General features: G+C 54.8%; 7 protein-coding genes across 7 annotated transcripts; 3 read left to right on the forward strand and 4 right to left on the reverse strand.

Moving 5' to 3' along the window:
• Positions 1-707: 707 nt before the first annotated feature.
• KVR01_011997 (uncharacterized protein) lies at positions 708-5,470 on the forward strand (the record flags this gene model as incomplete). Its single annotated transcript, XM_044784562.1, has 3 exons — positions 708-3,245; positions 3,299-5,266; positions 5,324-5,470. The coding sequence occupies 3 exons, from the start codon at positions 708-710 to the stop codon at positions 5,468-5,470; spliced, it is 4,653 nt and encodes a 1,550-aa protein (XP_044639078.1).
• A 968-nt stretch (positions 5,471-6,438) lies between these two features.
• On the forward strand, positions 6,439-9,882 carry KVR01_011896 (uncharacterized protein). Its single transcript, XM_044782099.1, has one exon. It carries the CDS (start codon positions 6,585-6,587, stop codon positions 9,810-9,812), a length of 3,228 nt encoding a protein of 1,075 aa, XP_044638977.1. The 5' UTR covers positions 6,439-6,584; the 3' UTR covers positions 9,813-9,882.
• Positions 9,883-10,665: 783 nt separating this feature from the next.
• KVR01_011922 (uncharacterized protein) lies at positions 10,666-14,334 on the reverse strand (the record flags this gene model as incomplete). The annotated part of the gene is made up of 5 exons (XM_044785070.1): positions 10,666-10,743; positions 11,721-11,977; positions 12,080-12,739; positions 13,151-13,906; positions 13,962-14,334. 5 exons carry the CDS (start codon positions 14,332-14,334, stop codon positions 10,666-10,668), a joined length of 2,124 nt encoding a protein of 707 aa, XP_044639003.1.
• A 1,053-nt stretch (positions 14,335-15,387) lies between these two features.
• KVR01_011934 (uncharacterized protein) lies at positions 15,388-16,542 on the reverse strand (the record flags this gene model as incomplete). The annotated part of the gene is made up of 4 exons (XM_044794362.1): positions 16,037-16,542; positions 15,746-15,944; positions 15,611-15,646; positions 15,388-15,539 (listed from the first exon to the last, which is right to left on the reverse strand). The coding sequence occupies exons 1-4, from the start codon at positions 16,151-16,153 to the stop codon at positions 15,388-15,390; spliced, it is 504 nt and encodes a 167-aa protein (XP_044639015.1). The 5' UTR covers positions 16,154-16,542.
• Positions 16,543-17,777: 1,235 nt separating this feature from the next.
• Positions 17,778-19,152, forward strand: KVR01_012016 (uncharacterized protein; the record flags this gene model as incomplete). Its single annotated transcript, XM_044785793.1, has 1 exon — positions 17,778-19,152. Exon 1 carries the CDS (start codon positions 17,941-17,943, stop codon positions 19,150-19,152), a length of 1,212 nt encoding a protein of 403 aa, XP_044639097.1. The 5' UTR covers positions 17,778-17,940.
• A 1,954-nt stretch (positions 19,153-21,106) lies between these two features.
• KVR01_012022 (uncharacterized protein) lies at positions 21,107-22,794 on the reverse strand. The gene has a single exon (XM_044787363.1). It carries the CDS (start codon positions 22,697-22,699, stop codon positions 21,413-21,415), a length of 1,287 nt encoding a protein of 428 aa, XP_044639103.1. The 5' UTR covers positions 22,700-22,794; the 3' UTR covers positions 21,107-21,412.
• A 1,120-nt stretch (positions 22,795-23,914) lies between these two features.
• Positions 23,915-25,530, reverse strand: KVR01_012123 (uncharacterized protein; the record flags this gene model as incomplete). Its single annotated transcript, XM_044789951.1, has 2 exons — positions 23,915-25,421; positions 25,490-25,530. The coding sequence occupies 2 exons, from the start codon at positions 25,528-25,530 to the stop codon at positions 23,915-23,917; spliced, it is 1,548 nt and encodes a 515-aa protein (XP_044639204.1).
• Positions 25,531-26,229: the final 699 nt, after the last annotated feature.

The following is a 26,229-nucleotide window of genomic DNA, read 5'->3' on the forward strand; positions in this document are numbered from 1 at the left end:
TCGTCAGTGTTTTACTCGGCCATTGGCGATCCGGCAGCCACACTGGTGGAAAGGGGCTGTACTTGGTCTCTGGATTGGTGAGCCTGTTTCAAGTTAATACCACGTTCTACACAACAATGTCGTGGCTTGGCACTATACCTACATCGTGTCTAATGTTGAACAGACAGATGACGGTGGCAGGTTCAGCGTTGAATCTGAGCAGCCCATTCACCATAAAATAGAGCCACGCCAGTCTGCGTGAGGTTGCGCGTCGATTTCCCCCGTCCGTGCAAGTCATTGACAACCAGCAGGCGAGGTTGTCTTCACGCGGAAGCCTAGTCGAGGTGGAGGGTGGTGATTGAGAATTATGCGGAGTCGGTTATTTTCTTGCCTAGTCGAGAGCTCATCGAACCCTCTCGGCATCCTTCCGGAACCTTCGGGGATTTTCTTACCTTGTTGTGCCTGATGATATGCAAGTAGTCCGATGGTCCGATGAAGCTCCGACAAGGAGAGCTCTGGCAAATGTCTTGCTGACTGAATAACATGAATTGATCGCTCGAGAGAAGATGACTCTGTGATCATTCCCTTCAGTACACGCTAGTGTGTTTTGGACACGATACACTGAACGAGATGCTTGCGGTAGAAATCTTGCGCGACACACGAAACGGAGTAGTGACTCGGAGCCCCAAAGAAGTAAGTCTAGACATAATGAATTAGGGTTAGATAATATGTGGCTGCGGGCTGATGTCAAGTGCTCGATACCTGATTCTGGATACTCACCGGATAGCGGAATAGGCCCAACACATATCGATGTTCTGACCAAGCTACGCGATATCTGGGCTACCATTCTACAAGATGATATCTCAAGTTTCAGTAATGAAGATGTCTTCTTCGAGGTCGGGGGCGATTCTATCACGGCGCAACGCCTTGTCGAGGCTGCTGCAAAGGAGGGAATCCACCTCACCATGGAACAAATCTTCATGAACGCCTCACTCGAGGATATGGCAGGGACAGCCCGGCTGGTTGAACCACCGAAAGGGCACGCATCCGTCCCTGACGGAGATGAGATTTTGGACAGGAACCGCGAACAAGACCAAGTCACCCTGGACGAGGTTGCCAAGTATTGTGGCTTGCCCGCGTCCAGCATCGAGTCGGCGTACGGCCTGACGCCGATGCAGGAGTCTCTGCTGGTTGAGCATGATGGGTTTTCAAACTCGTACGTGCGGCAGTTTGTTTTCCGCGTGCGCCCCGGCCTGGAACTGGCCCATCTCCGGCGTGCATGGGATGAGACGATCCAGACAAACCCCGTTCTGCGCACGCGCATCTGCCAGCTCCAGGGGCTGAAGACGCTGCAGGCGGTCGTCAGAGCTGATGCGGAACCCGTGTCTTGGAATATCACTCAGGCCAGCCTAGAAAACTTTCTCGAGGAAGATGCACGGGTGCCCATGTTGATTGGGGATGCTTTCTTCCGTTATGCCATCATAGAAGACGCCGCAAGACGAGCACACTACTTCGTCTGGACCGCGCATCACGCCCTGTGCGATGGAGCATCCATCCCCGAGATCCTGTCGGATGTTGGGCAGCGGTTCCGGGGCGAACCTGGGCCGCAGCGGCCATCGTTTGCCTCGTTCATTCGGTCCCCAGCTATTTCCCCCGATCCAGCACTTGAACAGCAGTTCTGGACGCAGGCTTTGTCGGGCGTCCATCCGACGCCCTGGCCCGCTGCACCGCATGGCCTCGAGTTTCGAGCCAACCCAAGCACCGGCGTGCTGGAGCACCACCTCACCCTTGATAGCCTCCCACCGTTCGGCACCACGAAGTCCCTTCTGTTGAGGGCTGCATGGGCGATCCTGCTATCGCATTACACGGGGACCGACGAGGTCATCTTTGGTGCCATCAACAATGGGCGTACGGCGGCCGTTCCTGGTGTGTCGCGTATGACGGGTCCAACTATCAATCTGGTGCCTATTGTGTCAAGTGTTGGACCGGAGCAATCCGTCTCTGGTTTGCTCCAGCGCATCCGACATCAGACTGTCGAGATGATGCCCTTCGAACACTCGGGCCCGTCACGAATCCGAAGATTCCTAGCCATGGACAAAAGCCAGCAGACAACTGCTCTTGACCTCCGGAGCCTGCTCGTCGTCCACCCTACGTCCTTTGCCGCAGCCGTCGAGCCCTCGATGAAGACGCTGGGCCTGGAGTATGTCGGCGAGGTCGGGAAGAAGGAGCAGCACCCGTACCCTCTCGTTCTGACCTTCGCCCTGTCCGCGGATGGTTCCAGAGACCCCGGGATCCTCCTTCGCATCGAGTATGACGAGCTCATTATCCCTTCTCCACAGGCGCTCCGTCTTGCCCACCTTTTCGAGCGCCAAGTACGCAAGCGGCCTGGTGCCATAGCTGTCTGCTCTATCGGCGGGTCGCTGACCTACGAGGAGGTTGACGTGCACGCATCCTCGCTCGCCGCGCAGCTGATAGAGCTTGGTGTCCGGCCCGGTGTGTTCGTTGGTGTCTGCTTTGACAAGTCCATCTGGACCGTGGTGGCCATCATGGCCGTCTTCAAGGCCGGCGGTATCTATGTGCCCATGGACCCTGCGCACCCGCGTGGTCGCATTGAGGAGATTGTCCGAATGGTAGGGATGAAAGTGTCACTGGCCTCTCCGAACGGCGGCGGCGTCCTCAGAGACATCTTTGAGCCCAAGGAACTGTCCATTATACAGGTCCAGGGTGGTCCAGCGCATCGTCCCTGGGCAGAGCCTCCTCGTGTGGCAAGTCGGCCGTCGGACACGGCCTATCTCCTTTTCACGTCGGGAAGCACAGGCAAGCCCAAGGGCATCTTGATGCCACACCGGGCAATCTGCACGTCGATCCTGCATCACGGCCCCGCGTTTAACGCAGGCCCACACTGGCGGACCTTGCAGTTCTGCGCGCACACCTTCGACCTTTCCATTGCCGAGTTCTTCACGACTCTCTCCTTTGGCGGCTGCGTATGTGTCCCATCAGAGCAAGATCGTACGGATGACCTGGCTGGTGCGATCACGGCGCTGCGGGCCAACACCCTCATAGTTGTGCCCACGGTCGCCAACCTTCTCTTACCGGCCGAGGTGCGCACGCTGGAGCGGCTGATCCTGAGTGGGGAGCCCATCCCCAAGGAGGCCATCGTCCGCTGGGCCGACCGAGTCAACCTGACGTGCGCCTATGGCCCGTCAGAGACAGCCGTGTGGTGCTCAGCCAACCTGCGCGTCGGGAGGGACGCGCACCAGTCCCACGTCGGCCGGAGCATCGGCGCGAGCATGTGGATAGTCGACGCCGATGACCACAGGAAGCTCTCGGCGGTGGCTACTATGGCGACAATGCCACCACGGACGCAGCGTTCGTGGAAGCGCCGGGCTGGATGCGCCAGCTCACCGGCGACACGATGCTCTACCGCTCCGGGGACCTGGGGCGGTCCAACCCGGACGGGACCTTCCACGTCGTGGGGCGGCGTGACACGCAAGTGAAGCTGAGAGGACTGCGCATTGAGCTGGGCGAGATTGAGAACCGCCTGACACAGGGCGGCCTGGTGACGGCTGCGCTGGACAAGATGCCACTGCTCATCTCAGGCAAGATGGACCGCAAGAGACTGAAGCAGTGGTTGCAGAACATGACGTTGGAGATGTACAACGAGCTGGTAGGCAGCGGCGAGAATGAGAATGACCAGGGCCAGGTTGAGGCTGTCGTGCCCGGGTCCCTCGCCGACAAGCTGCGGCAGGTCTGGAGCAATGTATTGCGGATGCCAGCCGCACAAATCGGCATGGCTACCTCCTTCTTTGCTGCCGGCGGCGACTCAATCGCCGCCATCCAGATCGTGTCTCAGGCAAAGAGAGCTCTTCCTGATGTTCCCGTTTCGGTGCGGGCCATCATCAATGCCAAAACTCTGGGAAATCTCGCTGCTATGATGGGCGAGAAAGAGCTCGAGGAGAGGGAAGGCGGCAAGGGAGAAGAGCACCCCTCGGCTTCTTCCCAGGCATCATCAGGACAGTCCACAGATTCGGGGAAGATACTGCTGGGACCGTACCGCCCCCTCCTGACATCCCGGCTGGCTCAAGCTCAAGCTGGCAACCAAGTCCAAGTCGAAGGCGCCCACCTGCTCTCGGCCTTCCAGCGCGAGATTCTGAGGGCGCGCAGTGCCAACCCTGCCGTGTTCCTCATGTCGTGGCGCATGGAGCTGTGGTCCTTGACCGCCGAGCCTCTGTCCCTGCCACGTCTCAAGGCCGCATGGCAGGGCGTCGTGGCGCGCTTCCCCGTGCTGCGCTCCATCTTCCTGAAGGACGCCCCGGAGCGCCTGGGACTGCCGGTCGTGCAGGTCGTCCTAGACGCCCAAGCTGCTTCCGAAGCAACCGTGGTCGTATGCGAGTCGCCGTCGTCGGCACCCGAACCTGAGTTCGGCGATGCGAGGGCGCCGGATGTGGACGCTTGCTTCCTACCGCACCGCGCGCACATCCTCCGCCATGGGGAGAGAGTGTATCTGCATGTGGAGATGGATCACCTGATCATCGATGGGTGGTCACTGGGGCTGATCAAGAGGGCACTGCTGGAGGCCTATGAGGCTGGGCCCGACAAAGACTCTCACAACAGCAGCACTGTCGCATCGTACAAAGCCTTCGTCGCCGCCCATGGGTCTCCAGATCGCATCAAAATCGACGACGCATACTGGGAACGCCTCCTTCATGGCTTGTCCCCGTCTGCGCTCTCGAGCGCGCTCCATGGGGCCGGGACTCCATCGCGTCAACTGCAGCATCAGCAGCATTCGCGACAGGGCAAGGTCATCCTCTCCCTCCCTTCAATCCCCGCCGCAAGCCTCACCCCTTTCAGCGCCACACACGGCCTCACCCCGGCGTCTATCTTCTCGGCGGCCTGGGCAAAGACCCTATCTAGCTTCACCGGAAAGTCTGATGTCGCGTTCGAGTGCGTTGTCAGCGGCCGCGACGAAGATGACTACGATCATAACCACCAACCCGACGCTGCCTCCGTCTGGGACCTGGTGGGCTGCTGCATCAACGTGCTGGTGCACCGAGTAGAGGGTGTTGTGGGGGCCGACATGGCGGGGCTGGCGGCGAGGCTGCAGGAGCAAAGTGCCGAGGGGGCCCACCACGGAGCCTCCAACGTGCGCGAGGTGGCCGCGAGGCTGAGCCCGGTGAGGCTCTTTGACACGGCCGTCAATTTCCAGCGGCGGCCGACGGCGGTGGAAAACGAGGCACGAACGCTGAGGGTGGATGACGACTTGACTCGGAGCGTGGACCCGTGGCACGTGAGTACCTACTTTACAACCTGCCCCTCGCCTAATGATACTGACGGGCGAAAACAGTTTGATATCCTGGTGAGGGTATTGCATATCACCGACGACAACACCCTTCGGCCTTCCTTGGAATTTTTCGAACAGGACTACAACCCGGACACCATGGAGTATGTGGGACAAGACTGGTGGCGGAGGGTGAAGGAACTGGCTACTTAAGTATGTGAACTGAATGGCCACAGAGGAGATTAAAATTCTGAACTAGGGCGACCCTCGGGGGTGTAGGCCTGAGGTTTCTTTACATTAGGTCAGATATTTAACCCGGTTCTTGATGGACCTATCTTGTTGTCCATTTCACAGTTACCTGGACTTTTCGCAAATTGCAGCTCTCGGGTACTTGGAAAAAGAATTGTGGCAGTTCAATCACTCAGGCTTGTCTTCTTCGATACCTAGGCAGGGTATTATGAATGACTTGTTGCTTGTCGCAAGATAATGCGCCCCGTGCTTCCTCACAGTTCACAGGTGGAGGACGTGATCATGCCTGCAATATTGGAGCGGAATCAGGGATTTCAGAGTCTCAGTGTATGTCGACAGGTAAAGCAAAAGGGTCACGAAGTATTTACGACTGTGTGAAGGGACCGCCTACAGCTTGATAACAAGAGCGCGTATACGGATTAAAGACGAAACCACCCACTTAGTTTGAGGGATGAGTATTGAGGCACTCAATAATGAGGTGAACTTCCATCGCGAAAACATTTGTAGCAGGCGGGTACGCGGCATCTGCACCGTTTCTGGTGCGCATGATGGTTGTTGCCTGGCTTGCATTAGGGTTACTTTGTAAATGGGGTCAAACTCGCGTTTTAGCGCTGGGGCATAGTAGTAGTATGGCCCCCTGCTGCTCGCAAGCAGCCAGGATGAAGCCAAAGCCTGGGAAAATTCTCGATCCCGGGACGCGGGCTCATGTCGTGTAACCCCACCGGTATGCAGGCGAGCCACCAACAGGTCCTGCTCAGCCAACAGGGACGACAGACTGGACTGCAACTGTCGACCCCCTGAAATTGAAGGTTTGAGGTACCCTGGGATACCCACTTGGACAGCACACAAGAGGTCAATCGGAATATTTTAAATCAGATGCCTTCCTCTCTCTTGTCAGTATGGCTCATGATGTCCCCATCACAGACCGGATTGGCCGCTGTAGTCCACGTCGTGGACGATCCTGGATTATCAATACCAGTCATACGAACCATATCAACCCTTACTCGTAAAATCCAAGCACTTGGCAGCCCCTCCAGCCATTGGAATCCGCAGAAAGGGCTTCACCTCATGAGCAACAATGGAGAGTCCCGCGCCCTCCAACAATGGATTCACACATGAGGCTCTTCCAGACCCGGCTAAATATATGAGGCTCCTGGAGGTCTTGGATGACAACTACTCCAAGACTACCAAAGTCAGGTGTCGGCTGACCACATGGCCGATCAACAGCATGCCTCCGTACCACGCTGTCTCCTACACATGGGGGGATCCTAAGTCGAACACGTTCATACTTATGAATGACAAGACCTTGGAAGTCCGAACAAATTGCGAATTAGCCCTGAAACAGGTCTACTGGTACAGAAAAAGCCAGTCTTTCCTTTACCGGAAGCGGCAGGCCCATTTGTACCGGGAGACCAGATCAGAGTGGTACACCGAGAGCCGGTATTTCTGGGTTGATGCCCTGTGTATCGACCAGTCCAACGACCAGGAGAAGAGCAAGCAGGTCGCCATGATGGGAAGCATCTACAAAAATGCATCACATGTGTTATCCTGCATCGGGGCTCACGCCGATGACAGTCTCTTCCTCTTCGAATCGCTTTACGGTCTCAGCCATTACCTGGTTCAGCCCAGAAAGGTGCTCAGAAAAAATCGAGATGGAAACGGTCTGAGCGGGTTCTCTCTCCGGTTTCGCTTGCTTCACCGACACACATCCCTCCACAGGTTTGGTCTCGCCTTGGCCCGGTTAGCTGTGAGACCGTACTTCACCCGTGTTTGGATTCTTCAGGAGCTACAACTTGCAAAAAGTCTCACGATCCTATGTGGCCGGCATGTTTTGGCGAAGGAAGACGCACTGCACCTGTTCGAAGAACTGTTTAAAAACCTGGAACTCGTCGTCGACAAAGACAACACACAATCTATCTTAATGACACCTCACCTCAACTTTATCGGTCACAGATTCCTTCGGAGGCATGTCAACCACGGGTTCCCTCATCCGTTGCTGCACGGATCCTGGCTCAATGAGCTGCCGAAGCCGTGCATGGCGACAATCTCAATGTTGAAGCAGAACTACGCGAATGTGAAAAACAACTTGTTCGAGCTACTCAACGAGGTTGTGTCTCATTTGCAGTGCCAGGACCCGAGAGACAAGGCGTATGGGATCATATCTTTAATCGACTGGGGTGAGATCGCGCCTTTGGAGCCGGATTATACGCAGAGCCACCTTCAGGTCGCTGTCAAGTTCATTGAGGTGATTGTGAAGCTTGGTGAGGTTGAAAAGCTCACTGAGCCCATATGGAAATACGTCATCCTTGTCGTGAAGCTTTTCGATTTCACCGTTGATTCCCCAGGAATTGCCGATGCCATCGAGGCACGCCATCGTCCCACACAGGAGCCAACGAACGAAGAATGTCAGTCGGACCCGCAAGAAGAGAGACAAGCGGCAATGGAAGCCCTCGAAGGACCAAAAATAGGACTTGAGTGTTTGGGTTGGTGTCTTTCGCCTGAAGACATTGACAGAAACAAGTCAAAGTTGCAAGACTTGGAGGCGACGCCTCCGCAGTATCCTGAACACGATGCATTATATCTACCGCGATGGGCCCAAGCAGACGACTGGGTGATCGAATTGGAACACCAAACGCCACATGACTTGTGGTACGGTGTCCCCTCGAATCCCCTACACCAACTAGAACCCAACTATATACCGCTGCTTGTAATAGGGAAAGGAATCGAGGGTCGTCGCAAGGCTCGCATCGGGTATGGCTTCTACTCGCCACTGAAAAAGTTCCACAGACCCAGTTTCAAGCAAGACAATTCTGCGCCAGCTTACTTCTATTTTGATATAGAAGACTCGATCATATTTCTCTGGAAGATGAAACAGCTTTATGAGCTGAATCTGAGTTCCAAAGACTGGATGGTCGAATTCCTCGATACAGATGTCTCTAGTAAGCATCAGATACCTGGGCCCTCCTTTGCCGCGCTCCCATCCGAGCGTCCAGAAAGGACAAAGCGATATAAGCCTGCATTCAGGGACAATCGATTTTGGTCGTCCTTTCGCAACCTTGAGCGTCATAGGTACAGAAATTTTGTCCTTTTCGATACGAAGACGCGCCGTGGCTGGTTCGTCAACGGCCGGGTCGTCGTGCTGGAGCTACTATGCGCGTATCTCAAGAACATTCCTCAGGCCGAGCCGTTCGACTTGTCCACGTTGAACTACATCGATGACAGGTCCTCGAAAAGAGAATTCATGGTGCTCAATGATTCGGAGAACCTAGAGACCACTATATCCAGAGTTCTCAAAGACACCGGAGGGACGCCTGTGACCAGCCAGTCGCTTCAAGGCCGGGCCAAAGTCGAGGAGAAGCTCATTGTCGATGTGCTCAAGGAAATCTACCAGGCTCTCGCAACTATGGATCCATTGAAGCGATTCCCGGGTGATGTGGATCGCTTTTCCCTCCTCCAGATGCCTGTCAAACAACGTCGCAATGTTGTTGCAAAGGGATGGGACTTCGAGCGAATTTACCGCACCGGCAAAGCCAAGGTTTACACGCATGTGTTTGAAAAAGATCCTGGTTGGCTCGAGTTTGCGAAAGACGCGGAAGCAAGTATCATATTCGGAAAGGACTTTGGAGAGATGCTATTGCCACGGGATGAAGACTGCTGCCCTCATTTCAAGATCGTTCCTAAAGGCCAAGATTATCTTGCGATCGGAATGGACAAGATCCAATACCTGGTCGATAGATGGACCGGGATCGATGAAAAGGACAAGATTGTTGCCAGGCTATCCCATTGGTATGCCTGGAAACGGGGCGCGGAGCCCTTTGGTCACCACCACGGTTGCGATGAGCATGTCGAACAGGTCGACTCCGGTTGCTTTCCTGTCCAAAGGCTCATGAGAGTCCCGCACTATGATACACAAGAAAAGGACATGGCCATTCTAAAAAGAAAGAGAGGCCGGCTGTACTCGTCTCAGGATGTCGAGGTCATGAATGTGGCGATCCGGACGGATGTGAGCGAAGCGGCCGACAGTGAGGAACCCAACCCCCACACGAGGGGGAAGTTCCGGAAGACTGGGGTGGTCGTGTTTGGGAATCGACCTGGTCCAAAAAAGCTGAAGAAGCTTGCCCAGGCCAATGATTCGGTCCTTCAAACTGGAAACATTGCGCTAGACAGGCGGAATTCTAACCTCTCTGAACTCTCATCGGTGTCCGAAATGGGACGTTTCAGCAGATGCAAGCGTGCTGGCGACTCACGATGGTCACGATTGAGAGGGAAGGAGTATCCAACACTAAAGCTTCCTATCATCGAATGATGGTATAAAATAGAGGGACACCAGGCAGTTTGTCTTCAAAACAGATCCATGAGCAGAGCTCGTTATCCGACTTCCTACAGATGCTTAAATTCAGTGTGTTTTCATTACCAGCTCTTAGAATGGACAGTCACAACAACTTGGCTCGGATGCAAAAGTGTTGACTGCATGCAGTCATACTTTTGTCTAACATGATCGTAAACTTCTTCCTGTCGTCTCTAGAAACGTGCTTACATTTCAAGCTTTGTTTCCGTTAAGCATTGTAAAATTTTGAAGTCGAAGACCACATAGAAGAGCAAGGCCATCTCCAAGGCCAGTAGCCAGCAGTGTAGTGAGATATCGCTCTATCCAGAGGCATGACATTTCAAATGTACACTGGAATGTTCCTTTTCAGGTCTTTCCTCTTTCGCTTTAGTCCCACCCACTATTTTACATGTATTCTCCTCTTTCTTTCTACATCTCTTTTCGCTGCTGTAAGTTTCTTACATTACTCTGAGTAAGCATCTGTCCAAGTAGTGACTACTGATAAACCTCCAGCGCGATCAAGTTTCTGCCGTCTAAATATAGTACATCGAAATTTCAAGATGAAGCCTACAAGCCATCATTAGCGGCAGGAACCGTCCGAGATGCGGCAGACGAGTTCGCTGTCGTTGTCGCTGAGGACGCCAGGTGATTTGGGGTTTCAGTCTGGGCAGGTAGCAAGTTGCCAGCCGTCGGTGCTGGATTGCGGACTTGCTCGAGGGCTTGTTGCCTTTGGCGATTGCTGGTAAAGGCCGCCAAGTTGTCCCTGATCCTAGAGGAATGCGAGCCTGTGGACCTCTCCGAAGAATTGGTGTCGGTCTTCCTCAAGGCCGTGTCAGGTGGTTGCGAAGATGTGCTCTGGGTCTGAGAGCCTCCAGTAGCCCTCGAAGCGACCGAGCTCGCCGACCTCATGCTAGAACTGCTTGGCCTTCTCCTCGCATTTCGTGGGCTCTGTTGTGAGCTCGGCTCGTTGGGTCCGCCAAGGCTGGTGTTTGGGCCTCCAGCCCGCGCGGCCGAGTCGTTGCTCCTGATACTGGCATTGCTGACTGCCCTGTGCATCGAATCCGCAGGAGATCCGGGCGCTGATACCTGAGGATGGGCACCACGGATGCTACTAGCCTCAGAAGTTTTGAGGTGGGCGGATGAGGCGATGCTTCTCAGGCTAGCATTGCTAGCTGCCTTCTGCCCCGAAGTCGCAGGAGATGCCTGGGGTTGGCCAGCACCATTGTAATTACCGAGCGAGGCTGTGGGATGCGTACCCGAGGCGGTGCTCCTCAGACTGGCATTGCTGGGTGAGTTGCTGACGGGTCGAGATTCTCTTGACTGGGCCTTTCCTGTACCAGAGCCATTGCCTTGCAAGGCTTTGGCATGGATACTTGAGCCATTACTCCTCAGGCTGGCACCGCTGGCTGCCTTGCGCACGGAGCCCGCTGGAGACTCTGGCTTTGAAGCCCCGGGATGCGCAGAGGCATTGGTAGCGTCGGAGGCTGTGGGCTGGGTGTTGGAAGCGGCGTTTCTTTTGCTGTCGATGCTGGGTGCTCTCCGTGATGACTCTGTTGAGGGCCGCCCTGATCCTGTTGTTGACACCGCTGCCGGTGTTGTTCCGGCAGAGACCTGAGTAGAGCCCTGGCTCGAGGGCTTTTCTGCAGGCTCTGCAGAAGTTGGCGTTGCATTTTGTGCTGCTCCAGTTGCGCCTCTCCGACACATTGCCTTGATCTCCTCTGCATCCGGCTGATGCCCAAACACCACAACCCCCTTTGGGTGTTTGCTCATCATGACTTGGACCTCCTTCTTGGTATACAGCCCCTTCTTTTGTATCAGTTTCGTCTCTGTCCCTGCTACCCTCTTGTCATAATCCGCCTCGTACGCTGCATCCCGTAAGGTTTGGACCGGGAAACAACTAGTTCCCAAGGTGCTCAGATGGTCGTGATCGCCTTTGCAATATTTGCGTTCGAACGGATCCAGACCCTTCTCCCAACCGTGGCATCTGCTCAACCTAGCCACAGTTGTGTCGGGCGGGTCGCCCATCTTGTCATCGCCGCCATACTTCTCGACGAGTCGACCAAGTGTTTCCATGTTAGAAGCAAGAAAGTTTTTACCAGCAGGGAGAGTTGGGAAGTGACAACAAGATGAGCCGGGAAGCGGGTCTACCAATTCCCCCATCCCTTTAGCGAATAGATATGTCACTCCCAACTCTTTCGTCACTTTGAGCCAGCCTGGGTCTTTGTCCAACTTCCATTGGCACATACGGGCTTCATCGAGGCTGGCGAGTGCTTTGAGATCCCACCCTCTCAGAGTAGTGCTCCATTTCTTCTTGAACCATGTCCGAAGCGGGCCCGAGATGCTAGCCCCGTGTTGATTCAATCGTGGTGAACCATCGGACATATGCAACAACTGGGCATATATGGTGTCTAGCTTTGGACCAAGTGCCTCCTTGAGTTTCTTCTCCGCGTCGTCTTCAGTATCGGAATGTCCCTTGAAGATTTGTTTGAGTGCTGACTTTTCGTCGTTGAGCCAACTAAGTACTTTGTATGCGGGGGAGGCATCATTTTCAACATCCTTGAGGATCTTCAAAGAGGAGAAGTCGAATTCCTCTGTGGTCGCCGCTTGCCCGAGGTACAGGCGAAGCACGTGTAGTGCCACGACATCACCACGGAGTAGCCAGCCTCGTTTGCGATCTACATCCCAGATGACGAAATTGCGGCCGCGAATTTGTTGCAGCTGTGTGTCACGATCGGGCATCTTGTCTTTGATGGCCGAGGTTTCGACTTTCTCGGCCGCAACGTTGAACCCCAATGACAGGAGCCCGGGTAATCGAAGGTTGACTGCTATGCTTGTTAAGACAAACTCGAAGTATCCGCGATGCCTCAGGCTGCAAAACCCGCCAAGTGGGATAGGCTTGGTCGACACTGTTGAAACGACAATCGATCGTAATTAGCCTTGAAGCTCCGGTTGCGGAATCAAGCGACGAGACCGAGAGTCGCGCAATCTCGCTGGTCCGCACATGTGCGCAGACAGAGAAAACGCGAGGAAGTTGAGGCGGATGGGGAAAGGATGAGAGGGGGTCGGATGAAGCCTGTCCACTGGAACAGGCTCAGATCCATCACAGATGCGGGCAACCCAATGGGAGTTAGGGTGGGAGTGAGGCAGCCAGGCGGCCCCCCGTAAGCCGGCCGGTGGCCTGCTACTTTCAGGCGCGGCACTCTGCATGGAGCCATCGTATCGTGGCTGGGGCCGGGCCGCTGAAGGCCCGCCTGCCCTCCCAGCTCCAAGGGACCGGGTTTGGCTTGAGGTGGTGCTATTATTAGAATGTAACTTACTGGCCAATAGCCCCGCAGCTGTGCTCCATCCGACAAAGTGCCGGGACTGCGGATCAACAGCCCACGGTTCAACAGTGATGCTGTCTTCCAGCTCCTGGATTGAATTTTCCGACGCGCATATTCTTGCCGGGTCAAAATGCCAGTAGATGACATTTCGCTTTGCCCGCAGTGGCCGCTCGCAGTCTGCGGCCATGATTAATCTCAGCTCGTAAACGTCGGCGGCTTTGCCTGCTCGTTCAACTCTCTTGGTTGCTTGTGGGGGAAACAGGGCCATTGGCTTGTCCATCGCGACGGGGTGAGTGCTGGGGAAGCCGCGTCTGAAGAGCTGTCGCAGGACCGCGAGAGAAGCCTCAAGCCCCGAGCCTTGCCGTGGTCTGGGAGGGATTGCAAAACCACGTGCAACGATGGTGAGCCCGGTCATTGTCTTCCAACAGTGACCTGGTGTCGCAGACAAAGAGCCCTTCGGAGCATCCTCGACTGACGCCTCAGTGAAAGAGACCTGGACGTGGTACCCGTCTTTGGAATTGATTATAGGCCTTTCAGTGTATATGGTCTCGACCTCTGAGCGTGTTGTTGTCCCTTGGTTCGTTTGCTTGATGTACTTCCTCAAGTATGTGATTGGTTTATGGCCTGCAACACATACCAACCAGCATAGCTGCTCAACGATTTTGGAGAATAGGTTTTGTGGGCCCTTGATGATAAGATCGAGGTGATTCTCATGGACAGCGATTGAAACATTGCAACCGTTGGAAAGGGCTGGCAGATCAAATGTCAGCGTCAGGACAGAGTATAGATGCACACTCAGACTTACTGCCCTCAACTTTTCGCACTTGATCAGTTCTGATGGCGTCATCTACCATGCGAAGAATTGTGGTTCCGTCCCGTCCCCAAGTATCTCTGACATATGTACTTGCAGGAACCGCCAGGGCATCTGGACCTATATGGGTGGAGGTGAAGCTAATAAGATTCGAGATTTTCTTTCTCTCTCGAACGGCCCGGCTCTGGAGGCTGAGGTAAGTTCGCAAGTTGCCTTGAAACCTACAGAAGACACTTTGACTTTCGGCCGGTATGAGTTCCCGGATTCTGCTGTTGACTATGTCCGAGACTTTAAAGCGGTCGGGCTGTGGCCGTTTGGCACGATTAGCTGCCATTGTTCCATTTGGAAGCTTCTTTTGTGTGCTCATCTTGGCCAAGAGCAGATTAAACAAGCGTGCTGTGGGTTGTGGGCGCCAAAGAGACTTGAAGGATGTGTAGTACGTGACACAGAGAAACTCGCAGCAGGTTCAGTATGCATAGAAATCATGAGAAAAGGGGCAGGGAAGTAAGAATACAAGGAGATGCACCATTGAGGAAATGTGGCGAACACGTGGAGGCATTTTCATCTCGAGACACGCGGTACTCAGTGCGACATAGCCCAATGGACACGCCCGCATAGGCCCACGGTGGACTTTTAAACGGCTTGACGCGGGCCTGGCCGGCATTGACCGCAAGATTGAAACTTCAAGGTGTGATTGTGTATGCTGCGCCGCAGATACTGACAGGAACGTAGTTGATATGTCTGCCAGTATGGCCGTTGTTATGGGCCGGCCGCCTCAGATGAGGCCACAGATGAATCGGCCCCGATCCCACCAAGATCTGGCGCTAGGATTTTCGACATCCCATACTGTTTTGATCTTTGGTACTAACGTAAAAGGAAGACTCTATTTTCATATTCCTACATAGTTCGAAACACCAATACATCAGGTTGCAGGCCGGCGGGTCATCACAGCGCCCCCTCAGCATAGTTTCATCAACGCCTAGTTAGGGGGCGCTGATAAGAATCTGTTCCAGCAATGGGCTTTCAGAGAATATTTTCTAAAACCAGTAATGGTGAGGGTAGTTCAAAGGCAGCAAAATGAAGTCTCCCATGGAAGATTTCGACAGTTACCATTGCGAGATAATATATGCATGCCCTGGGCAGACAATGCTAACGCATCACTAATCCCAGTGTTCAATATGGGCATTGGAACCAGAAACTGCCGACTATATATGCCATAATTAATGTTAGGATTGTATGAGGCCACTTATACATTGACGAAAGCGCAAGTGATCTTTGTTTAAATTGCAGCAGGTACGGTAACGTCATTGAAGGCATAGCAACTTAACAGCGTCGACGTGAAATGACAGGCAGACCTCAAATCTTGATTTAATCTTCCCAATTACTACATGTCTTGAATCGAAGTGCATTCATTTGGTGACTATCGACCGTGGTTGATCTGGTCCGCGGTGAACTGGGTCAGGCAACGGAACTTGCGATAACCATGGTGCTGCTCCTTGCCACCAAAGATGCTGTTGCAGTTGTAATCCCCATCAGGGAAGACGATGCAGTTCCCGTAGGTATTGCCGTCCACTAAATCTCAAGTCAGCTCAGAACTCAGCAGCAGCAGCAGTTGTGTGTGTGAAAGGGGGCTTGTTGCGTACATCCGACCATGGTCCTGCCTCTGTCCTTGTAGAGCGCTGTGTGTGCCAAAAAGTCAGCTCAAGCCTCGTCGCCCGGGGTGTGCGCTCCCCGCCGGCCCAGCTGGGCACGAGGAGCAGTGAGTCAGCCCTGCTTACTCCAGTGGTAGATTGGCCCGCCGAGCATGCTAAAGTTCATCTCCAGCTGGTCGATGTTGTCGGCCGGGGGCGTGTAGTCGCAGCCGCTCCCCTTGCAGCGGACGCCGTTGTCCTTGCTGACGTCTGATGAACTCCAGAAGACGGGGGCGTCCTGGACGTCCTGGCAGGACCCGGGCTGTGCCTCGAAGATCTGCCAGCCCTGTAGATGCCGTCAGACTCTTCCTACGAGCAATTTCACAAGACATGGCGGGGTTGAGCTCGGGCAGCCGCAGGGGCTTTGTTTGATCTTACCCTGCTGTGGGAGTTGAAGATGGCATCGTAGACGTCCACCATGTAGACGTCGAAGTTTGCAGCGACTGGCTGCAGCATAGCCACGTAGGCGGCAGCAGTAAGGACTGAGAACCTCATTTCGAGATAATGTCTGGAGATTTAAAGTCAAGACAAATAATTGAACGGCAAAGAGAGACAATGGTCCGTAATGGTCCGTCAGTGAAGAGCAGCTGTCGAGGCTGGGTTGACAGTGGAACACATCTCGTCGCAACGGCTCCTTTTTATACAATTGATTTTGTCCGCGGCTGTGATTGAATCTGGTATTCACATTATTATCATGGTAAATAGTTGAGTAGCCTAGGGCGGGAACCACTGTAGGATGCTGGTGTCATGGGTCGGAGCTTGGGTAAATGCTGTTGCCTGGGGGCTAGTCAGGGCTTAAACCAAACACGCGGGTCTCGAAGGATCGCGGAAGTAAGAGTTAAGCTTTCCAAGGTCAGCGAATCTGCGAGACATTTGGGAGCCAGCATCAATCAGGCTAGCCAGTGTGCGGAAAAAAGCTTAGCTATGTCAGCCATTATGGAGTTTGGGTGTTCTGGGCCCAGTCTTCCCAGGTTGTTTACATGTAAACACCAGTCTCGTAAGCGCCATGTGGATCCGAAGCCTAGAGCTGCACATGTGGGCGAGTCTCGAGTTTTCTGACCGACCACAAGGAAAGCACCTGCCGAATCGGGGCTCTGAGGCCCATGAAGGATTCGAGTGGACAATGCGATCGTCACGGCTAATGCCATCAACGTTGCGAGGGCTCCTGGTGGATAGGTGGCCGTCGGACTGCAGGGTTTAATATCGAGCCTTGATGTAGTCCGAGGTGGGTGAGAAAGACTAAGGATTTGACGACGTCCAATGACTACTTCAGCACCTAGGCTGAGTTTGTCAGCCACGGCAAAGCCACAATCTTGGAACCCTCCACACATGTAAATGGGGGATCTCTGTGTCCATATGCTTGTATCCTCCAGGTTGGAAACCCTTAGATGGGCCGACTGGGGATTTGGTGAGTTCAAGCAACCTCAGGTGCTTGGAAGGTTTTCTCGCATGGACCACCCATGCCACTGCGAACGACTTCAAGACCTGGAGGTGACATCTGGAATGGCCCACCCGAGCAGCCTGTCTACCATCCAGAATGATGAGAGTCCCGCCGTGAACCGCCTGGTCTTTCCAGCCATCGAGAAGCACAGGTTCAAAGACAAACTGAAAACCTGAGGTGCGCTGCTGGATCACCAGTCCGAGGCCACCACGGGCATAGATGCTGTCGCCATGGGGCAGTTTTCGCATCCAAGTAGAGCAACTGGGATGGCTCGCCATAGTGTGGCCTGACCTCGAGTTTGCATTGAATTGCTGCACATGTGCAATTTGGTGATCAGATTGAGAAAGTACCTAGGTACACTCCCAGCAATTGAGCAGAGGTTAGAGTCTGGTTTCCCTCCTGCGTAGTACCCAGGTACCTACCCACCCACTTGGGCAGTGCCTTCCTTTTCCAACCGACCAAGACAACCTTGGAAGTTGGGCCCACGAGTTGAGCTCACCCAAGCTCATCTGCTAATTGATCTCGCGTTGGAGGTGCGGCAGCTTTTGGTTTCTTTCACACCGTGCCTGCCCCTTGCATCCTGCCATTTTGAACCCGCACTTCGTTTGAACGCATCCCAAGGTACAACTTTTGAACTGGGGGCCCAGTTGTTCGACATCTTCAACCTACACATTACCACCACTCCAAGCACGAAACCGACTTCAAGCATCGTCGCCGCTTCACCTCTACCAACAATCCCAAACGAAGTAAGCACGACGCCAGCCAGCACGACTACCTCCCTCCTGTCCACCAGAACCAGCCACTTTTCGTCCCTCGCGTGCCCACCGGCTGCGAATCCGCGATGCATCTTGCACCGCCGAACCCTGCTTCCCACAATCAAGCAAGCCACGCTAACCCTGTGTCAGACCCTACCACCACGGATTTGCCACATAACAGAGCCCACAGAGCCAACAGCGGTTCAAAAGTGGCCTCGGTCATGGCAGCATCGGCACTACGGTGCAAGGCTTGCGGCAGCCACCGACACAGCACAAAGAACTGCCACGTCCCCGCCTCGGGCGGGGCTGTGGTCATCTGCCCATTCCACGACTGCTCCGCCCGCGACGGCCAGAAGCCCGCAGGCCATACCCTGGACGGCCTCGCGCACTCTAACGCAAGGTACTGCCCACTGGTCACAATCTACCGGGCCGCACACCGCATGAACGACAGGGGCAGGCTCAGGTACATGCTGCCGCAGATGTTCGGCGAGCTCGTCCTGGGCCGCAAGCGGAAGCCCTGCTGCCGCGTCTTCAACGCCGAGCTGTGTCCCATCCGCATCGCCATCGAGTTCTCGCGGGCCTTCTGCAACGGCCAGATGCCCTCGGGGCTGCAGGGCGTGTGGCCCTACACCAAGCGGGACGTCATGAGGCATGCGATACGGTCCAAGCTGGGCCAGTACGACACGCTTGGGTGGGAGGGCATGCCGCCCGGCGAGCTCGAGGGGAAGTCGTGGGAGCAGATCAAGCGCGAGTACGCCCTGGGCCTGATCCCTCCTCAGATCCAATATGTCTCGAAGGTCCGGGCACAGCGCATTCTGGCTTTTGCGGCCCGGTCAGCCGCCGCCGAGCAGACCACCAAAAAGTTCGAGCCCCGTAGTGCGGACACAGGGCTTGAGCTATACCCAAGCGCAGAGCAGGGCGACCACGACTATTCTCTTGAGAAGGGTAACAAGATACGGCCCGGAAAAAGGAAGAAGGAGAAGGAGAAGAAGAAGAAATATGTCGGAATGAAGGACTTTCGGCGATTACGTGCCAAGGTCGAACGCGTGGCAAAGACGAAGAAGATGAAGAAGAAGCAACATGTCAGAATGAAGGACTTCTGGAAATTACGTGCCAAGGTCGAAGGCGTGGCAAAGACGATGGGAGAGATGCAGCAGCTACCTGCGAGGGTGGACAATCTCCTGGACACGCTCGAGGCTTGGGGGACGAGAGAGATGGGGTATCAACCCGCACCCAAGGCAGTCTCCCGCGCCGATGGTACGAGAGATGCGCCCATCGACGTCGACATGTACGGTTGATTGAGTTCCTGGGGTGTTGGATGGGAGTCACTGCGACGGCGCTAGCTTCGGAAGAGAGCTGCGCCAGGCGGGCATGAACATCACACCACTTTTTCAGGAGCACCTGGCAGTCTTGCATATTCGGTCAATTGCTCTGCATCTATGGTCGCTTTGGGGGGGAAGTGTATTACCACCGAGGGGACATATTTGCGCCTGGGGTATGGAAAGCGCCCAGAGATTATGGGAGTGGCACCATGAGGACAGGTTTCGGATATCCAACACTGAGACATGCTGCATGGGGAATCTTCTGATTTTCGAGAGCGTTTGATTTTTAAAAGGGCCACTTGTTGACACAGCATATTCTCCGGACTTTTCGGAGTTCGGCGAAATGAGTTAGGCTCCCGACAGGCAGAAGTCATCTCCTGCCACTGCGAAGGGCATTTCTTCGACATGCCCGGCCAGCAACACGTCAGGATCATCCATCACGAGCCGATGGGCACGAATCCTTACATCTGAACTGGTCACTGGTCATAGAATCATCAATTGCTAGAAGCAAAATGCACTTCAGGAATGAACATCGATGAACAGAGATGAAGCCAAAGAGCCCTCCGTGTCGTGCGATCTTGACAGCCCCATTTCACCGCCCCACACTGTTCTTGGAAAACCACAACAGGCCTGCCCAACACCTCATCCAGCCGTCCTATTTCCATCCATCAATCATTTCCATGGCGAGAGACTCTGATTGACTGTGCAGACGCTCATGCCTGTCGACCCAATTCGTGCTTACACCGGGATCCCGATGAGTTCTAGCCGACGTTGTCACGAATGCCATGCTGACCAAGCTCTCCGATCAAGGTATGTATAATCCTCCCCCGAGCCATCCAAACTTTGAGCAAATCCACAGGTCAAACACACCCTGGAAGACTCTCACCTCAACAACAGCGAAACAATCATCACCAAAACCACACCCAGCCCAAATACATTCTCACCCACCACCCCAGCCCCAGCAGCGGCAGACACGAGCGCCGCAGACGGCATGTATGAAGAGTTGGTCGCCCTCGCAGTAGACCTGACACAGCCGAGGAAATCACCGCTCTGGCTGGACGAGCCGGACGTGCCGTTGGTGAACCGCGGCGGCAGGTCGCACCACTGCCAGCACGTGCCGGTCGAGTTGTCGCTGGCCAGCCGCGCCGCGTTGGGCGCGCAGCAGCTGACCATCCAGTCGTCGGGGGAGTCGGATGTGTAGTCCCCGCGCGGGACGACGGCGAAGGGGGAGTCGCTGTCGATGCCGAGGTTGATGGGCTCGGGGACGGCGTTGGACGGGCAGGTTGTTGTGCTGTTGGTGGTCGACATGGTCGTGGCTGGGGAGGAAAAGGCGGCGCCAGGACTGGGAGGGCTTGAGTGATGGTTGTTGGTAGATAGAGGCCCGGGGGGAAGTACTCTATGACGAACCTGTTATATGTTCTCAACTTCTAGGTCAGCAATAGCGGTTGGAAATGCTCTCATTTGGCTGGTGGAGAGGGTAAGAAAATACGTCATGCCCAGAGGCTGGCGAGAGAGGAGACACCGGCTTGTTAAAGGACTCGAGTGTATCGCCCCCGGGGGTTGGACACGGACACACTAAATGTCTTATTCCATGGTTTCACACCCAACAGTCCGCGACTTGTTCCCAGTTCAGGGAGGTGACTGCCCAGGTGGTATCATCGCTCAGGCGGCAGCTGATGGTAGCGGCTTGGCTCTCGATCGCGTTGTGCGGCGCAGCCATCCTCCCACTCCTACAGAAAAAGGAGTTTGTGAGTGCCCTCAACTCTAAGTGAGCACAAATTTTAAGGTTCAAGGTGTCCCTCATGTGGACTCTGCAAATGACTTTCTGGCCGTGTATTTTGGCCATCATAGAATATCCGTGGGTGAGGAGACGGACAACAAGGAACCAAACTGTGATCAGCACCAGCTTGGTAAAGTAACTACCCGGAGACGACGATGGCTATGACGATTCAAGTTGGGGTCTGTATTTGATTGGAATAGACAAAATGAAACCAAGCATAGAAACACGCATAAGATGTATATTTAGGGAAAATAAAACATGAACAGACCAGACGAAGTTCATCAATACAATAAAACACATCATTGTACATGTGCCTGTTTCCTATACCAATGAAACGTGAGGAAATAAGAATTTCATGAATTACTTAGCTATCACTTGAGCTCTTTCAATCTCCACAAGTTCAACATGGCTCCACTGCTCATGTCGACGACCTACTCAAGTACCACCCTCTATCAACTACCCCTCCCAGGGCTTATGAGGCGCACGCATTTTGCCGACTCCCTCCTTCCACTCGACAAAGATGCCTTCCCTCACCTCGCCGTCGACGCCGCCGAGCGCGCCCGTGGTGTAGAAGCCCAGCATGCGCTTGACGCGGTCGGACAGCTTGGGCCAGACCTCCTTGCGCAGCGACAGGAAGTTGTTCTCCTGCTGGCGGACGAAGGAGCGCATGAAGAAGAGCAGGATGACGGGGCGCTCGCCGGCGGCCTCGCGGTTGGGCCCCGTCGCGTGCCACAGCCGGCTCTCGAAGACGAGCGCCGACCCGGCCGGGGCCGCCGCCGCCGCCGTCCCCTCCACCGTGAAGATGTCGGGCGGCGCGACCTGCCCCAGGTGGGACCCCGGGTACACGCGCGTCCCGCCGTTCGCCTCGGTCACGTCCGCCAGGTAGAACATGATGTTCATGCCAAAGGCCAGGTCGCGGACCGGCGGCTGCACGGCGACCTGGTCCGTGTGCAGCTGCATGGGCAAGTTGCCAGGCCGCGCGATGTTGGCCGTGTACGTCGTGATGATGGCGTGCTCGCCCAGGAACCACGGGACCATCTCGTCGATGATGGGGTGGTTGAGCAGGTCAAGGAAGTCCTCACCCTTGTTCACCAGCGTCCAGAGCCGCTGGTTGGGGCCCTTGGGTCCGCCGTCCATCTGCGCGATGCCCGCCTCGCGCTCGCCTGCGGCCTGTTCCTGCACGGCCTTCTTCATGATGGCGCATTGCTCGGGTGTCAGGACGTTCTTGACAAGGCCGTATCCGAACTCCTTGATGTCCCGCTTGACCTGCTCCATGTCCTCGGTTGGCTGTGGCAGCCGCGTGAACGCATCGGCATGCTTTGGCGGCACAGGTGGGTTCGGGGTCAGCAGATCGGCGAACTTGATGGCCACGGGGATGCTGCCCGAGGGCATGGACGCCTCGTTGAAGAACGCATCCTTGAACAGTCCGTATCGTGGCTCAAGCTTGCCGTCGTAGAACTGTGCAATGTACTCAGGCTTAATGTTAAGCTTCGTGTCAGGCTCGTCGTCAGTCGAAGCAAGGATACACGCCGTGCCAGATCGTGCGTCGATGAAAAAGGGAGGGTGGTCCCCAAAGCTGATCTGAAGCAGAGCCTTGAGCTCACTGAGAAGCGGGAGCTTCTCCTTGATAATCTCATTGGCCCGTGAGACATCGGCTTCGGCTTTCTTCGCGAGATTGCTGTAAGACTGTCCGCTGAAGTCCAAGCCTGGAGTAAAGGTCTTTCCAGGGGCGACACCAGCCATCTTCGTTGTGCCGGTTTAATGCCGGAATGTAAGACAAAATACAAACAAGGGTGGCTGTTATTGATGTATATGTCTATGTGGCAGATTAGTATTGGAGTTTGTGTCGTTGAAGGAGCAAGTCTTGAGGAAAACTGTCCCAAGAGGGGACCACTATTTATGTATGGGATACGTGCCGGTGCGGATGCCACAGATAATGCCAATTATTTTATTGAACAGCTACTACGTCCGGATCTCCAATGTGAGTGGAGGGGAATCCATAAGCGACGCAGTGCTACCGATTGAATTGGTGGTGTCCATCATACCACCCTCTAGGGTCCCATTTGTGCCCACGTAAACATGTGGCCTTTACCATTCGATGCGAGGTACAAAGCCATACAATCTGGCTGCGGGGTGCACAAATAATTGGAAACTCTGGGGAGTCCCCACTATTTACTAGATGTTCTTCCAGTAATTAATGTTGGTGAGAAAGACCTCGCAATTCCCGCAGCCAATTAAGTACTCTTGGACAGGGGGGGGGGGGGAATTTGACATGCTCCAGAGTTGGTACATGCCCAGAGGCATGGAGCTGCATACAGTGTCTTGTGCTGCATGTGCGGGGACTCTTTTGCTGACGGTGGGACCAGGACCGGCGATCATCGTTGTGCTATTCGTCTATTAGGAGGCGCCTCCCGGGAGGGGAGAAAGGAGGTACGAAGCACTCACTCCCTTGGAGGAGCTTCCCCCGTGGTATATTTCAATGCGCCGTCATCCACATGTATTGTGGGCGTGACGACGGAGGCGATCAGGACCGCACCTAAAATTGTAGTCGGAAGCTCGTTTGCACGTCACATGGATGGCTTCCAAGGTTTGGAAAGAGAGAGTCACCTGAAGCCGATGCTACGCAGTATGAGAACCCCTCCAAGGGAATACGACCCCTTGATAACCTCCAGATGTCCAACAAACCCGACAAAAGAAGTACACACATACAGTGAAAGACATCATTGTACATATAAAACCACAAGAAATCATACAGTTGCGCCCAAAAACCCCGGCTTCAACGTGACACTCAAACATTTCCACCCCTCCACAATCTCGCCTTGCCAAACAATTTCAGAATGCCACCCGTTCTCAAGCGTTTACCACGGCATGATGGAACCGCATACGCCTCCGGTGGTATGGTATAAAGATGAAGGAAAGAAGGAACTCAAAACAAATGTACATGTTCTTCTCTGCCCCTCAGATGTCGATCAGAATCGCCTCTTGAGAAGGTCCAGCCGCAGCCGTCTGAGGCGGTGCTTCCTCTTCGGAAGCGTGTTGGCGGCCCTCAACAATCACCCCACAGTCTTTACAGCGCAGCTGGCCCAGAAACATGGACGGCCGCCTCACGTCCATGAACGCGTGCCCATTGCCACAGACGTACCACGGACCAGTACGGTTGGACATCCCCGTGACATTTGTGTACCAGAGGGTCCCCTCCACCCTCAGACTCCCTTGGTTGCCGGACCGGAGGAAATCTCTGGTGCCTTCAATGGCGTCCTTCAGGCATTTGGAGGCTTGCAAGGATTTATGGTACAGTGCAGCAGCCTCGGCGAGGTGTTCCTCGGCACAGCGTCTTAACTCGTCCTGTGTGACGGGGATTCCAGAGCCTCCGACCACGGCCTGACCAGATCGCCGGCCCTGCGTAGATGCGTCTTCTCCCAGGGCCAGTGCGAAGGCGCAGTACCAGGCGAAATAGACATGACCATGTGCGGTGACCATGTGTAGCTTGGCGGCTCGTGCTTCCTTGATAAAAAGCTGGGATCCTCGAAAGTTTGACGCCAAGTCCAAGAGAATTGGGGGACGAGAGACAGCGCTCGTGCTGGCGGCAGGGTTTCTGCGCCATAGTCTGAGGAAGTCATCGAGAACCACGATGTTGCATCGGAGGAGGAGATCCATTGCGTAAATGTTACCGGCAAGTTGGAAGAGAGGCTCGTGCTGGCGAGTGAGATCGGTGAAACGCCGAGTACCGGGGTTGCCACTTCCATTCTCGCGCCTTGTGGAGTCGGCCACCCTCTGGAAAATGCCTTCCCTGTATCTCAGTTCTCCATATGAAAAGTCCTGGATGTGTAGGAACAGCATAACCATGTCCGCGTATCTTCCCTGTCCAATGAGGTCATTCAAAACATGCAGCTGATGGAGCATGTTGCCATTGAGACGGACCGGGATGGCGATCTGGTGGAGCAAGATGGTGCTCGGCAGGCCGCGGTATGCCATGTACCAGTCGAGGGCTGGCACACACAGCTCCAAACGATGGATGAGCTCAGAAAACCTGCCATTCCGCCAGGCAAGGAATTCTTCCAGAAGTCTATCGAGAATGGGGCCACGAATGATGCGACCGTAGCGGCAGATCTCGCGCAACGAGCCGCGGCAACAGGTGCAGCACGGGATCTCCTGGACAGAGAATGGCTTCAGTGTGCCCTTGATAGAGGAGGGCAGTCCGTCATCACCCAAGTTGTAAAAGTCCCCGATCCGAAAGTGGTCATCCATGAAGGATCGGGTCTGAAAGTGGCCGCAGCGCGGGAAGACACAAGGGTCCTCGTCCAGGTTGACGTCCCTGAAGTCCATCATTGCGGACTTGCTGACCAGGGGGGTCATTAGGATGTCCTCTTCGGTGCAACAGGTCTGACAGTACTTGGTATCGGGGCAGGCTTCGCCGCAAAGAGAAGGGCACTGATGCCCACAGTCCAACAGACGCAGGCAGCGCCTAGCGCACGGGATCCAGTTGCAGGGAGCAGAACAAGGCATTGTACACTGCCTGTGTGGGCAGCATACATCACAGCGCTGGTTGCATGGGCCACAATCGGTATCTCCATGCTGTCGCTGCTGGCAGGAGTGATTGCAGCCCGTCAGCTTGCTACCACAGTGTAGAGATCCTGAAGGGCGCTGATCGGCCGTAGAAGGATTGCCCACAACAGACAAGCTGGGTTGACCCTGTGCTGGCGTTGTGGCACCGCGACTATTGATAGGTGGTGTCAGTATGCCCTCTGGTCGGGAACTAAGGAGGTTGGGTACTGTACCTTGTGATGATATCCATAGCGCAAGGACGGCCAGACCGGAGAGAATTTGCTTGCTTCGGCAGGAGAGAGGAAAGGATGGAGTTTGGTGTTGTGATCTCTCAGATTCGCATCGACTAAGAGCCAGTGACGCGTGGAAAGTAGAGCCAGCGACGCGTGAAAAGTTGGACTGAGAGTTGGACTGTTGGACGACGCGTCTCGCAAGAATCATAGGGGCAATTCGAAAGCAAACCCAAAGCAGGTTGAAAGCCCCCAGCACTGGCGCGCTAGCTTGAGGGACACCAACAAGCCTTTTCAGCAGAGGCTCCCATTTCAAGCTTGTTCCATCACTTCTATCACATACTTTCAACTTTCATTATTTCTTGATTCCTGTATGCTACCACTACAGGTCAAATATAACACTTGTTTCCACAACACATGGACACACAAGTCATTGTAATGCTTCCTTCTCTCTTCTGGAGCAAGGACAGCGTCTCTGTGCTTGGGCAGCCCACTTGA

The sequence above is a fragment of the Diaporthe batatas genome (assembly GCF_019321695.1).
Source record: "Diaporthe batatas strain CRI 302-4 chromosome Unknown Contig00017, whole genome shotgun sequence".
In the NCBI taxonomy this organism is placed as follows: domain Eukaryota; kingdom Fungi; phylum Ascomycota; class Sordariomycetes; order Diaporthales; family Diaporthaceae; genus Diaporthe; species Diaporthe batatas.

What these genes read in the sequence shown, in the direction of transcription:
- KVR01_011896 (XM_044782099.1), top strand. Translation starts at nt 6,585, where the DNA reads ATGGAGAGTCCCGCGCCCTCCAACAATGGATTCACACATGAGGCTCTT.
- KVR01_012022 (XM_044787363.1), bottom strand. Translation starts at nt 22,699, where the DNA reads ATGGCTGGTGTCGCCCCTGGAAAGACCTTTACTCCAGGCTTGGACTTC.